This window comes from Morone saxatilis, unplaced genomic scaffold (genome assembly GCF_004916995.1).
Source record: "Morone saxatilis isolate NCDOM2014 unplaced genomic scaffold, NCSU_SB_2.0 Contig15, whole genome shotgun sequence".
Classification (NCBI taxonomy): Eukaryota; Metazoa; Chordata; class Actinopteri; family Moronidae; genus Morone; species Morone saxatilis.
This window is the reverse complement of record NW_023339707.1, coordinates 8,477,975-8,493,607: the sequence shown is the minus strand read 5'-3', so window position 1 is coordinate 8,493,607 and position 15,633 is coordinate 8,477,975. Positions and strand designations below refer to the sequence as shown.

Here is a 15,633-nt window from a genome sequence, read left to right as displayed (position 1 = left end):
CATTTCTGAATGATCAGATATTTCTGTTATTCTTTAGTGGAAACATACATTTACAATTGCATATTTGAGGTTTTGTTGGCAAATGCCTTATCCAAGATATACCCAGAATATATCCATTAATAAGACATTTGATATCTTGTTTAAAAAGGACCACCAAGAAACTAAATATGTACCAAAGATATATTAAATCACAATAAAAACCTATTAAACATATTCATCCAAGGATATCTACTAACTGGGCCTTGCAATGAAGTGGCAAAAGCTAAGAAGGTGAATCAAACCAATCCTGTTGTGAGCACAAGATTAACTCTTTGTGTCACTCCACTGGTCTGTCAGGACATGACAACTATAAGTTCCTCCATGAAATGAGAACTTGAGGTGCACACAGGAACCCCTTCCCTGGCACAAACAAGCCCTCAGCACAGCTACAAGACACGCTGTCATCTCAAGCACCCAGCATTCCTTAGCACTTGTGTCTCCCCACTTTCTGCCTCTCAGTCTACATGAAACATGTATGGGAGCCTCTTCCCTGGTACAAACAAGTGTTCCCCAAAGGCCCGAGGTTGCAGTAACACTGACACCTTCAATGGGTCTCCCTCATCCTGCCGTGACCCCTGTGTTCACGTGTAGGCTTGCTTGTGAATAGACGCACACAGGGGTGTTGAGAAGGTACCCCACAACTTAATTAAACTACTGAACACATCCCATTGGCGCAAAAGGGGTTAAGAAAGGCCAAATATGCACAGGCTTCAGCAGGAGAGAGAAATTTAGAGATGAAGATGCATTTTTTTTTTTTTTGTCTGTGCTATTGCATTCGTGTATAGCCCATAAATAAATAAAAAAAGTCTAAAAATCTATGCCTACAACTTCCAACTGCCAATTCACCCAAAATACAAAGATACATGTGTCAACTTGTGTCAGTAGTCAAAATGTTTAATGATGTAGGTGCTAGGTGTCCTTATATCTGCATATAAGCGCATTGTAATGTGTTACAAACCTATTCATTATATATTTAAATGCTGCTTAGTAATGAGGAGTTTAAAATAAAGTGTTGCCTTTCGGTTGTATCCTCTGTAAAAGTTTCTCAAACCTACGCTACAGAATGCACTTTACTTGATGTTGAGATGGTAGTATGAATCATGTGTAAGAGCGTGCCTCCAAGTGCGCCTGGTTCAGAGAAAATCTGTTGTGCGTAAAGGAGGGGCAGGTCACTTGGAGAGCTACTGCTCCCTCTCTGCTGTAAAGGCGTGGTGTCTCTCCCTCCCTCTCTCTCTCTCTCTGGCTGAAACAGACTTCTGTTGGCAGCTGTTGGAAGTAAACTGAAGGAGCGTCAGGCTGTGGAGCGGAGTCAGTGAATCATCTCATCAGCCTGGGCAGAGCGGCAGTCACTTCGCGGGGAGAACACCCGGCTGCTCGGTCAAAGACCCTTTTACGCACCGAGCTACCTGAAAACGCGAATGTTGGCTTCGTGCAAAGAGAGAGCCATCATTCCCCCCTCTAAATAACCCTGGAATATTCTGTATGATTGTTGGCAACACATTTTTAATTTATCAGTTCCTCGGCAGAATGAAGGGATTTACACCTTTCTTCAACATGATTCTTGTGGCGCTACTTGTCTTCACCGTCTCAGCAACCAAGTTAAATGTACCGCGGCTGAGACTGCCATACAAAGGTAAGGGCTCATCTATCTATCTATCTATCTTTACGCACATGCTCTCTATCATCTTTTTCTCTCGCGCATGCCCTACAGGTGGCACTAATTGGTGATCTTGGTGATTGGAGTCTTCTCTAAATCACTTATCTTAGTAAATCCTGTGCATTTCCTTGCTGTAAATTAAACTTTTTCTCAACAAAAAAAAACATATTCTCTTCGCGGGGGTCCGAGCTGCGAGCGTTAAATCCGCGTCGATGTTTTGGCTACCGTTTTGCGGGTTTATGTGTTTTAGGAGGCAAGCATACGTTAATTTGCTGGTTTCCAGGTTGGAACCGCTCTGCAGCGCAGGCGGGTGTCCAGCCAGAGGAGATTTTGGCCGAGGTTCATCTCTCTGCGGTGGGATACACCGGGGTGCGATCGTCTCATTCTAAAAGTTTATTAGGTACGTCAACCGCAAAGAAATACCCAGGAAGGATGTTACATAGTCTAATTATCTTATTATTCATTCATTAATATGGTCATTTTGTCTGTTACACAGGGTTCTGTCCACACCTTGATAATAACCTTTCACCCTTTAAACAAGCAGTTTCTTCTGTTACACCCGGAATGTTAATATGATTTATGATCATATGATTTTTGCTACTCACATGCTGAATGTTGAAATATAATTTAACATCTTACCAAAGTGAAACATTGCCTTATACAGTATCTTTTTGGCGAGTTCACACACTATGCCCTCTCTCCTCTCCCCCCTCTAATCTAAGCCCTGTTGTGACTCACTCAGTTTTAATGATAATAAGGCAGTAAAGGACCCGGTGTGTGTGTATGTGTGTGTGTGTTTAAGTGCTGTTGACTGTGTTGTGGCTAAACCATGCTCATTGTTTCGCTTCACTCAGGCCGAGTGGGTCTGCAATCATCATCAGCGATAGATATCACACAGGATTTCCTCCTGTTCAGCTCCATGTTTTCAGGAGAAAAGTCACCATCTGAGCTTACTGGTCTTCCTGTTGGCTGGACTGGAAATACTCCACAGAGTGAGTGAGTGAGTGAGAGAGAGAGAGAGAGAGAGAGAAAGAGACTGAAAGAGAAGTGAAGAGAACTACTGCAAAGGGATTTTTTAAATACATATTGAGTCTAGAAACAGAGGAGAATGCAGATGCGCATACATACTTTAGGTGATTGTACTTTCTACATACAGTAATTGGTAGAATTTGGCAGCTGCTCTATACTCTCTTAATATGTCTATATGTTTGCCTTGTTAGCAGTGGGGTGTAAGAATGGAAATTAAATGTGTTATTAGGTATTTTGTTCTGTCCATAACATCACATCTTAAAAACTACCAGTCATATTGGTATTGATGGTCCTGCAGAGGATGAACCCGAATGTTTCTGGTGACCCCTGACCTTTCCTCTAGTGACACCTATCAGGTAAAAACTTCCCCTTGTGCCCAAGACAATATCAGAATCTAATGGACAAATCATTTCTGACATTTGCTGAGATCATTCATGCTCCCTAGAAGATGACATGTTTTTTAACACTCTATGAGCTTTTCTTGCGCCCTTTAGGCTGAAATATAAACTGTAGATATCTAATAATGGGTAGATTGCCATGAAATGTCCTGAGCATATTGATGCTGTCATGGGAATGAACCCTTTTACTTTGTTTGACCCCGTCATTGTCCTCTTGTGTGTGAGAAGTAAAGTAATTAACATCACCGCAGTTACATTATTATTACATCCAACAAAGTCAATTGAGTGTGAATAAACATGACACACTTGGTATTTCTCCATCCAAATTTGATGTTTTGTAACTGCATAATATGTTGAGAGTTAATCTTCATTACTGCACTTTATTCCAGAAAAGTCAGTGGATATTTGTCAGGTTTTAATAACATTGGTGTGAACCATAGACTTTACTGATTTATATTTTTAGTCTTTAAGAGATAGCATCTAGAAAATTCTGCACCACAATTGAGGAGTAGATGCAGAGTGGAGGGAAGTTCTGTTACTCAGCAATCAAAGCCATGCCCTGAGCAAACATCAGAAGTGGAAAATAGCAGTGCCCAAGATTGAGTCATTGTGTTTTACTCATGTAGAGCCCCTCATTCAAAGTATTACATAGATCCATTTTCACTTTGGTGCAGCAATAAACAGCACCATATAAAACCAGTTTTTCTCCATTACTTGCCATCGAAAAACACTAAACTCTCATTGACTTTCAAGCATTATGAGGAGTGTGGGAAGAAACTCGGCCTATAAGATTCTCATTAGTAACCAACCAGTTTCTTGCTTCCTGTCTAGATGACCTCACATTTGACCTCACAGTTTGCCCCCTTTTACATAATTTCCCCTTTGACTCTGAAGTCTCTCTTTTCCTTGTTTGAATCTCAACGGTAAATCTTTCCATACGTTGCTGTGTGTCTCATCTTTTCACTCTTGGGTCTAATTTCTCACTCCTCAGTGTTCTGTCTATCCACTCTGTTTGTGTGTCTCTTCCTCTATCAACCTCTCTCATTATAACCCGGAGAACCCCAGAGGGTGTTTGTATTCCCAGGAGGATGTAGAGGTAATTTAGCGACAGGAAAAGCTGTCATTATCTCATTTCAATCAATTAGTGGGTAGAAGTTCAAGCAGGAGGAGGCCATTTTTACCTCCAAGCTATTTAAGTACTGTTCTCTTCTCCTTTTTTATGTTAACTTCAGACATTCCAGCCAGCACTGATTTAGTGATTTGCAGGTAAAAATCATGTCTTTTAAAACTGGGCTAAAATGTAGTTAAAGAGTGAATCTGTTTAAAAAACATTATTTCAGTGTGAAATAGGTCCTAATTACTCAGAATACACATGCTGTTGAAACAAGTCTCATATGTAACCTAGATGTCTGAAAAACAACTTTTCCTCCAACTTTTTTTTATTTTTGACCTGCAAATTAGCAAACCAATCCTTTTTGATAATTAGTTTTAATTTTTTCTTCCTTCCTTATAATTTTCACTTTGGGATGTTGCATTTATCTAACAATAATATCTTGTAGTGAAAATCCTATAGTTCATCATTTTTAAAGTGTGTGAGAGAAAAGTGTGTGTGTGTTGGTGTGTGTGTGTGTCTTACGAGGTGACATTGAGGCGTCGAGGTATGTGGTGTGTGTGTGTGTTTGGCTCGACTCCCAGCCCTCTGCCAAGCATCTATACCAACCTCCCATCATGCATCTCTCTGTGCCTTTCTCTTTCTGTCTGTACGTCTTTCATTTGTCTTCCTCTCTCTTCAGTCTGCCTGCTTCATTTATTCATTTGAATTCTCTGTGTCCATTTGTGTGCAACGCACACTGACTTTAGACACACACACTCTGTCTAATACAATATTCACTTTGTCTCGCCAAAGGCAGGGGGGCACTTGAGAACATCAATGCACACGTCAGCGTCCTATTTTGATCAAATTGCATTAGTTTTCAGAGCAGAGGGTTCTGTTTGTTTTCGCGTACAGCCTGTGAATTAATTAGTTTGTTTTCTCAGTTGGCGTTGCCCAGATGCATACATACAGACGGGTGTTAGTTGTTCTTAGGCGGAGCGAGGTAATCTGTCACCGGGAGTCTGTTGGAGACTCCGGAGCTGCTGGAATGTAGGGCGTCTCTCATCCTTTCATCTTTCAGCTCTTTTCCTCTCTTTCTCCATTCTTTTTCATCTTTCTTTCCATTTCACATCTATCACTCCCTCCCTGTTCCATGTAATAGCTCGTTCATTGCAGTCTTCCTCTTTCCTCCTTGCCCTTGTGTTCAATTTAAGTGCTCCCAGGCCTCTGGACCGATCTAATACCCTGCAAGGGAGAGAAAAAGAGGAAACAAAGGAGAGAAACTTGAAGGTTTAGTGATGAAGCCAACTGGCTTGTCAGACACATGGTTTTTTACTAGGATGAGGTTCAGCTCTAGGAAATATTGGAAAGAAGAGAGGGTTTTAGAGGTTTTAATGTTTTAGTAATGGTTGACATGTGTTTAAATTTGAAATGTTTGTGTAAGTTCTTCACATATATTGAAGAGAGTTTTTAGCCTGCAGGCTTAATAACCAGTATTTAAAGTTTACAATATATGAACATTAGTCCAAATAGTTTAATATAAGAAAGAAAATGTCAAAAGGGTAAGAAACAGTCCTTTTATAAAACCTTGGTCCAGGTGAAAGTTGTAATCCTTTCTTGATTTCAACTGTAAAATCCACTTTAGTAACAAAGAGATGGATTTAAATAAGTTAAAACAGTAGTTGATAAGATTTGTGAACCAAACTTATCCACTGGAAAACCATTATAATGGGTTAGACATTAGGGTTAGGGTTAAGGGTTATTAATGACATTTAATAAATATGCCTTTGAAGTTTGTTTAGTTACCATATATCATGGTGGTGTGCATTATGTAAAAGATAATACCCAACTAGTTATACGTCCATGAATGTAATGTATGACATGCAAATATCATGGCCAACAAAATGCTGTATAATCAGATTTATCAGTTTTTCATTCATATATCCATCCATCCATCTATCCAGCTATACCTGCTTATCCAGAGGGTCGCAGATGCAAACACCAGCTGGCTTGTTGTTGTTATGGTGGTATAGTGTAAGAGACAGAGCTATTTTTCATTATTTGTATTTTTCAATGCTGGGGATTGTTCATGGTTAAGAGGAATAACCCACTTTAACTCATGCGGTTATTAGAAAAAAAAACATGTCACATTAATATAAAATACTTACCAAAACCTTTGCATTTGTTTACTTAATTCAGTGAGTGAACTATAATAAATCCAGGTGATTTCTTTCTCATAAAAGACATTTTTATTCGTATTTTTGATTATATAACATTTTAAGACTGGTCACATGCAGAAATTATGTTTTTTTTTAACTTTGTATGTTCAACCGTCATATGAAAGCGCCACAAAAGGGCTTTTGTCCGGTCCATGAAAATCATGAGACTACAGAGACACTGTAGAGTGTGTAGAGAGGGTTTCTGTGTGGTATGTAGAGCTGCTGACAGAGGAAACACACTTCATGTTTCTGACACCACGGGCATGATGTAGAATGAGTGTGTGTGTGATAGAGAAAAGAGAAAGGCACAGTGAGTATTTTGGCTATAGATATCTGTATGTGCTGAAGTGTTAGTTTGTAGGCGTTTTTGATCTGTAAAGCATTTATGTGTGTGTCTGTGTAGGTGTTACTGTGTAGGTGTGGAAATGTGTGTAGCTGTGTATGTGTGGGTGAAACAAAAAGATGTACTGCTTCTGATGTAGACATCTGTGTGTACTCATTAGAGAGAGTGTGTGTGTGTGTGTGTGTGATTGTGTGTTTCTCATCCCATCTGATGTAGACATCTGTGTATCTTAAGGTGTCACTTGTGTGTCGTGTCAACAGCATTGTGTGACCACCCTCAGATGGCGGCCTGGCTAGATCACAGACAACACACAGATGGAGGAATTAGAGGCGAGGGGAGAGAGAATTGACAGTGTGTGAGAGACGGGGAGCTGGAAAAAAGATTGAGATGAACACAGGCATCAGATCAGAGAGTACAGATCGAGTAGAAGCTGGGGTGAGAAGAGAAAAGGTGCCGGGGCGCCTGCTTGAGGGGAAAGGAATAAGGACAGAGTGAGTGAAAACAAAAAAAATGAAAAAAGAAAGAGACACGGCAGAAATCCAGAACTCATACATCAGAACGGCACGAGGAGGTCGAAGATAACAAAACTTTTGTGTAAGAAATCCTTCATAAACACTGTTGATAAAAATAGTTTCTGTTGGCTGAGACTGAATCACAGCCTCATGTCAATAAAGAATAACCCCAATGTTGACTGTTCCTATTGTTTCTCCTGTTTAATGCAGCCATTTATGAAATTAGATTAAAGGTGAGGCTGAGTCTCATTTCTTGGCAGAGCAGATTTGAAATGAACCTGGAACAGTTTGGCAGTTCAAGTGTTTAATCACTATCAACAGAAAGTAGAAGCAGGTTTCTTGGAGGCCAGTAAACACAATTTTATTATAGTTATCAGGGAGATGATGGAAACATGTCACGGTGCCTTTTTTGATATAGGTAAGAACATTTCCAAGAAATAAATGATCTTTTGAGTTGACAAATAATATTAAACCATAGCCATAGAAATTATTTGTTTCTTTGCAGTTGGTAAAATATATTAAACTGGTAACCACAGCAACAGTTTCTGCTTCGTGGTAAATTAATAGTCAACTGTCAGTGGGGAAACTGATCTAATCATGGGGAAAACTAAAAAGAAAAAGTAGTTTGATTGATGACTTGATTACAGCTTCCTTATGCCACAAGTGACCGAATGTTTGAACTGTCTGAATGGTTGGAACTTATTCAACAAGAAACCATTCAAAATTATGTATATAAGCTAAGACTAATGTCTAAGAGTAATGTCTTTCTCTCAGTGCCTTGTGGAGACAAAAGTGGTTAAAGGATGAAGCTGGCAATAGTCTTTATTTTCTAATTGTCAACAAATGAATCATTAAAACACCAAACCCAACAGTGCACTGATCCTGCTCAGTATTGTCTGTGTTCGCAAAGCCTGATATAGCCTATTCCTGTTTTCCATTGACCTCGAACTATTGTAGTTCAATCCAAGTCAGTTCCAAATGTTCATTAATCCACAGCTAAAAATAGTCCCCAACAAGTGCACTATTTACTCCGGTCTAAGGGATGTTTAGTAAAAGCTACTGTTTTAGAAAATCCATATCCTTCTTTAAAAATGGCTATGAGTGCCACAGACAAGACAGGGAACTTGTTAGTATTGAGAGGGACGTTGCTGGTTTTGGTCATGAAATTTGTTGATTAAATAAGAATAAGAAATAAGAAAAGTATATTAGGGCCAACTCTATCCCTTAAGAGTTTTAGCCAACACACATCTAGGTTTCTCTGGACGGAGCACCAAATAAAAGTTCTGTTGTTTTACATAGTCCTAGTGCATCTTTAAGATAGAGCTAAACTCTGAAAACATCTGTTGTACAAATAATAAATGGTAAGGCTGGACTGCCTGTAGATAAACACCTACTAGTTACCCTTGGGAGATAAACCCTTACCCTAACCCTCTAACACCCCACCACGCCCCTTAAGTCCAAGGACAGACTGATAAACCCCTGCTGGATTCGAACAGCTTAGTATTTCTGCAAAACATGTCAAGATAAACACTGCATTGATACCCATTAAAGGTCAGTGCACACAGGCCTCTACCAGGCTCAACTGCCTGAACCAGGACTGCACTGAGAATTAAAACATGTGCCCCTAATGCTGGCACAAATCAACGGGTTGAAAGATGAATGACAAAAGTGGAATGCTTGTGAAAGAGAGGAAACATCAATGAATTTCAAAGAACCAAGTTAGGAGAGGACAGAGCATAAAGAGAGGGAAGGAATGAATGAAAGATCTGCTAATGTGGGGAGATAACAAATGATGGATCCATGAAAGAGTGAATGTAAAAGAAAGAGTGGAAAAGGATGAATGAAGAGAGGAAAAAGCGAGCATTAGACGGAGATGGAAATACCAGAGTAGGACAGATAAAAAGAGGTCATGGTACCATGGTGGAGAGAGATAAATGGATGAAAAAAGGCTGAGAAAATGATAAAGGAAAGGAAAAGACAGGAGGTTGAAAGAGTGGAGAGAAAGATGAAGAAGGTGGAAGAATGGCAGATAGATGGATAAAAGGGAAAGAGAGGCTATCCTTAGGGCTGAAAGACACTGGTCCCTTTGAGAAGCAAAGGTTGAAGGTTGAAGTCCCAACAATGTGGCTTTGACCATCTGTCATGTAGATTAGTCTATAAGTACTCCACTTACACACCGGAATTATGGGCGATCTGTGTGTGTGTGTCTCACATGGCCGGAGTATCCTGTATCTCTCTCCTTTTGAAATCTTTTAACATGTCCAAGTGAAAGAATAGATGTGTGTGTGCGTGTGTGTCTGCATATGTGCAAAGAGGCCAGCCAAAACCAACCACAATGTCCACAGCAATGGCCGTTGTTTTAACATGAGCGTTACAAATCACAGCAGTGGATGTTCACCAAGGGGGGTTCAAGTCCTGGAAAACCATTTATCTAAAGTTTCTACACTCTGCCACACCCTGAGGACTGAACACACACACAGCAGCTCCTCTCCCTGCTGTCCTTCGAGAGGTCTGACCCACCCTCTGCTTGGTACCTATCTGATCCTCTCTGTTCTGGTCCGTACTGGTCTTTTCTTCATTCTCTTTGTTTCTCCTTGTTGTATCTCTGCTGTCAATTATCTAACATAGGCAGAATGAGAGAAAATTAACCATTAAAAACAGTCTACAGCCATGCTAGCATCTCAAGTTTACACTTTTAGAATGTTAGCGTGCTAACATTTGCAAATTACCGCTAAAGACAGTACAGCAAAGGCTAATTGGAATTTGAATAGGTGTTTGGCTATAAACCAAAATATTGGACAAATTTTGATTTTCACCTGATGATGCTGCCAGGTGAAAAGTGAAGTAGTCATGTCAAGTTATTACAACTCATCTGAAAGGAGACATGGATGTATCAGATGTCATAGCAATCAATCCAATAGTCCAAACCACAAATGTGAACCTCATGATAGCACTAGAGGAAATGCAATGTGAAATGTGTTCAGTTCAAATCTTACAGGTTGGCAGTTTGCCATTACAGGTCCCCTAAAATCAAATCCTAAAGCCAAAATAGTGAGAGACTGGGTCCTGTTTCACCAAATGTGCAACATGCGAGTTGTGATTTGCATCATGAGATCATTTTCTTATTGCTCATTTTGATACGGTTTGCTTATCAGAACCAACACCATTCTTGCGACACATGTGGGTGTGTACAGCATTGCTCACAAATTGCTCTTGTGAAACAAGCCCCTGGTTCGTAAATGAGTTGACTGTGATCTTGATTGTCTCTAACTTGCCAACAAGAATGATTGAACGATGTAAAAGCACCAAAATTTTAAATCTGTGCAAATTCAGTATAAAAGTTGCTTGGCTGCGTGCTATATGTGTCCACCCAAAGCTTTTAATACTTTCAACAAATCACAGTCTCATAATAACATCTTGTGAAAACTTTGTGCTCACTTGGACAAATGTTGAACTTGGCCTCCTCCTGTAAGCCACCATCCGCCAACTGCATGCTGGGTCATGCTGTTGAAAGGACAGAGGCCTTGCCAGTGTTTTATAGTAAGTCTTATTGTTCCAACTTGAGAAAGAAACCTCCCACCACCCCCCTCTCTCTATCTGATAGATAAACATCCTCAGCTCTGCTCAAGTATTTTTCTTCAGGAGACATTAAAGGATTACTAGGCATTACATATAGTACAGCTGGACCTTACTGCAGAGAGCAGTAAGTGCACAAAAAAGAGAAACAAAAAAACCCCAAAAAACTACTAGGATGATTACACACACACACAAAGCCGTGCAAAGACAAAGAAAGTTCTTCATATCTTCTAATGTTAATTCAGTGTCCTACCATTTGGCACTATGGCTGAGAACCAATGCACAATGATAGAGAAACAGGCCAGAGGTGATGGGAACCCTGTTTAAAGCAGAATGAAAGACATTACATGTCACACACGGAGGTGCTGCGCCCCCCGCCACGGAAACAAACACACCCTCTCTTGCAGCAATCAATTAGTTCCACTGGAGCTGCTGACAAGAAGAGCAGAGTACAAGGGACTCTACTGTGGACTGACGTATCTATTAGACAGCAGCCAGCAAACACAAACACACGCAAACATCACAGATAACTGATACCAGAGGAAAAGCTCTGTTCAATGTGTGCATATTTGAGTGCATCTGTAGTTTTTTTTAATGTTAACTAACAAAGAGTGGCAAATAAAGGTGACTATATTTGCCTTTTCCCTCTTTAATCAATAACATACAAAAATGAGATGAGAATTTTATTTTATTATATTTGTTTATGTTAATGTAAATTATTTATCCTCATCTCTGTGTTACAGAATCTTCATTATTGCAGTTTTTTGTTTAAAACTAATACTTGTTTAACGTCGAAATGTTCTACAAAATAACCAAAACAAAACGTGGTTTTATTGTAAAATAATGAAAATAGTAATAGATTTTGTTTTAGTTTAGAAGAATTGACGTACTGTACAGAATTTAATGTATGCCTGCACTCAGTTAACAAAGTGTGATGAAGGCCAGCAGAGAGTTGGCGGAACTGTTTGTGCTGAAACCCGACAGCCAAAGGAGAACTTTATAGAGAGTTGAGGCCTCGGATGAAGAATGGAAGGATGCGAGTAAAATGATAAAAGAATGACGTAAAGGAGAGAATGAGGGAGAGAAATAACACTGTTCTTTCTTCCGAGAGAAATATACTGTAGTATGAGTAGGACGGATGAAGTGAAACAGTAAGGATGAGGAAGAAGTGAGGAGGGAGGATGACAGATTTGAGGCAAAGGGAGGAAGGATCAGATTAAGAAAGGAAAGTAACAAGGATGAGGAAAAGAACAGAGGAAAGCTTGGGTTAAGAGAAGTGAGGTTTGTAATGGATCATTTCGGAGATGAAATGAGAGAGATGTGTGTGGTACGGGTGAGTAATGGCGTAAGAGTGGATTTAAAAATGGGAGGAAAAAAGATGAAAGAGGACAAAAGAGAAAGATGTATAGTGAGAATTAAAGTGGCCGTCAGGGAGCGTTGAAGATAAAGAAAGAAAGAACGGAGGGAGAGATGATGACATGAGGGAGGAAGGGAGGCAGAGGGGGGTGAGGGTTGATGAGAATCGAGGGTGATGAAGTAACACCCTGCACTGTGTTTTGATTGGCCCAGCAGGGACGATCGGGTAACAGGATCTCTGAGAGGCATCCTCAGATGGCCAAGAGAGAAGCTTTGAATTTAGGTCGGTAGTGTGTGTGTGTGTGTTTTTGTGTGTGTGTGAGAGTGTGAGAGAATGAGAAAGAAGGAAAGAAAAGAAGGAAATAACACTACAGAGTTTCTGTGTGTGCGCTCCCTCTTTGGTGCTCATCTTGCTTCTCATGCTTTAATCACATGATCAAGTGTGTTAAAAATGCGAGCTGTGCAGGCAAGATGACATCTCCAGTGAGGAGCAGCAACAGGTTGGCAGGAAATCCCAGGATTTATTCTGTCATGAGTTATCAGGCCTGTGGTCTCTCTGCCAGGACAATGAAAACAGATATGTGGAGGTCTGATAGCTGTGAAGTAGCTGTGCTGCAACTGCAACTATAACACACCCGCAAACACGACTAATATATGCAATCAACAATGTTCTCTTAGATAGAAACTTGAATACAGAAACATTGTAAGAAACACCACAAAAGATGCACTTACAATGTGTTTTCTAATATACCTAACATCAGAAAGAAACACCATATTCTCAGCGTATGAAAGATAACAATCATCAATTCATAATAAAATTCATGTGAGAGTTATATGTGAACTTTCCCATTCTGTCACCATTACTCTGAGAGGCTGCAGCTGTGCCTTCCTTCATCTGCCGCTGTTTTCTTTTACACAAGAGATAGAAAGAGAGAGTTTTCATTTAGACATTTAGAAAGGTAATCCAATATGTTTGTGATTCTGATATGCCATTTAATCCTGCCCTGGTAACATATTTCACTATGGTGACGAAGAAGAGAGAAATATTTTCCAGAAGTGAGATGTTGGGGAAGCTGAGAAAACAGAACTGTCCCAGTTAAGTTGGTATCTTTAGTTACCATAGTTACTGTGGTTAGAAGAGGTTACATGAAAGGTTGACCTCAAAGTCATTTAGATATGATAGGGATTGGAAGGATAAAACTGAGGAAATCTAGGATGTCTACAGCTATCAGCATGCTAACATAACAACATTTGATAATCGGCCATAAAGTACAGGTGGCGTCTGTGTGGAATGATTGTAGCCTAATGATTATTCGTTTATTTTACTCAAAACCAAAAATGTCTCATGGCCAACGCTAACTGAAACCAGTCAGGTAATCTCCAGAGTTTATCTACGTTGTCTGTGAACCATGAATTCTGGCAAAGTTTGTTCAGTCCCCATAAATGTTGAGATAATTCACTGAATAATAAAAATTTTGACCTGCTGAAGGCAACTTTATACTTTGTGGAACATATGTATGATCCATAATTATTGAAATTTTTCCAGCCCTAATACACATCTCACAAAGAACCATGCGAAGAGGCAATATAAAGAGGATGAGAGGGAATATGAGACCTGGGAGAGGAGGAGGAGGAGGAGGAGGAGGAGGAGCACTGTGAGATGACTTTTTGTGCATGCGGCAGATTCCAGAAATACTTGGCACACAGCAACAATATACAGCTAGATCTAATGATACCCTGGGAAGTCTGTCAGCGGTGTAATGAGTCTAATGGGTCTTTATTTGCATGTGAGTGTATGTGTTTGTGTGTCAGAGCTCGTGAAAACAAAATGTCAAACAGCAATATTTAGAAATGGAGACTGACAGTGAGTTTTGTCAGCTGAGATGGGAATAGGTGTGATTGAATCAGGGACTTATTGATTCATGATGGTGTGTGTGTGTGTGTGTGTTATTTCTGGCATGCATTTTGTAGCACAGGGGGTCTAATAGGCTTCAGATGTGTCCTCCTCTCTCACTGTGCCAACAGTAACACTGATACTATTGTGTGTGCGTGTGTGTGCCCACATACATGCATATGTGTATGTGTGTCTGCAGCTTAACATAGCTTACACTCTGCCGTTGCCCAATTTGTACTTTAGAGATGTCAGCAGGAGATCTGGAAGCAAACATTTTTTCATTCTCTGCCTGATTCTTTGTAAATCCCTTTCTTCTGTTTCTCCTCTTTAACCCCCTTTCACTCTTGTTTCCAGTCCTGTCAGTACTAATCTTATTTTTAGGCAAGTTGTTGCCCCTTTGCCCTTTATTACCAAATGCAAAATTGCTCTCGAGCGGTAATGCTGCCATCCGTTTCATCATACCAGATGTTTTCTTTTTCATCTTTAATCAGAAGTTTGATTACATTTCAGTGGTTCTTGGGTGATGAAAGGAGCATGCAAGCTCCCAGATCAAACACAAATATGCAAATAAGCAAATAGTCTTTCAAGAGCAGTAGTAGACCTTACAGTCCACATGCCTCACTCACAGATTTGACTGACACCAGGGAATCCTGACTAAGCAGAACATTGACAATGCAAACAAATCTCAGAAGAGATTATTGTATATGTGACTTTGAAGTGGCTGAGACTGCACGATGCCATAGCTGAGGTTTGACACATACAGTGAAACCAGATGCTCTCTCGCGTGTCACTCTGGTTTTGGCACGGCTGCTGTTTGTCAATGCAGCGTTGGCTGGCTGCCCTTAGGGAAACAAGACACATTGGAGACAGATGTAAACGTTTCCCTATGGATGCTGTGAGGAATTATAGGCTCTTGAGACAAAAGATGGATAAAAAGAGAGACAAGAGAGAAAGATGCAGCAGCAGAAGGAGGAGGAGAGACTGGAAGACGGATGGACAGGCATGAGAGATGAAACTGAAGACAGGTTTAGAAGTGACCTCAAGAGAGGAAAAATGTCACCAGAGAGGAAGTTAAAGATGGATAGGCCGAAGAGTTGGAGCATGATGGAGAGTGGAGAGAAGTTAAACAGATAGGTGGAAGAGATGTGAAGATGGATAGACAGCAGGAGAGAGAGAGGTTTGTGAGAGGTGAGACAGTGGTTTCCACAGTGAGGCGATGAGCTGCTGGAGTGATAACAAGCAACAGATGGAAGCTGTTAGCTCACCTTTCCCCTCTCTCTGTGGGTGTGTGTGGTATTTATGTGCTTAAATTTTTGGTGTAATTTGAGGGAGATTTGTGTATACTTACAAATCTGCTTCCAGGCCTGAGTGTGTTTGTGAGTGTGTGTATACAGCATATGGGGAGACACTAAATGAAATGAACTACACTGTGCAAAAAAATGCATGTGTAGGACAATGAACGAATAATATACATATATATATATATATATATATATATATATATATGTACTTAATTT

The 15,633-nt window shown here is 40.1% G+C and overlaps 1 protein-coding gene across 2 annotated transcripts in view; it reads left to right on the top strand.

Annotated features, from left to right (window-relative positions):
- Positions 1 to 1,287: 1,287 nt before the first annotated feature.
- Positions 1,288 to 15,633, top strand: part of sema3bl (sema domain, immunoglobulin domain (Ig), short basic domain, secreted, (semaphorin) 3bl) — a 59,446-nt gene continuing 45,100 nt past the window's right edge. For both annotated transcript variants that reach the window (XM_035656352.1, XM_035656351.1), the window contains exon 1: positions 1,288 to 1,672. In XM_035656352.1, coding sequence (XP_035512245.1) covers positions 1,522 to 1,672 — 151 coding nt within the window. In that variant the 5' untranslated portion in view covers positions 1,288 to 1,521. The remainder of the gene's footprint in view (positions 1,673 to 15,633) is intronic.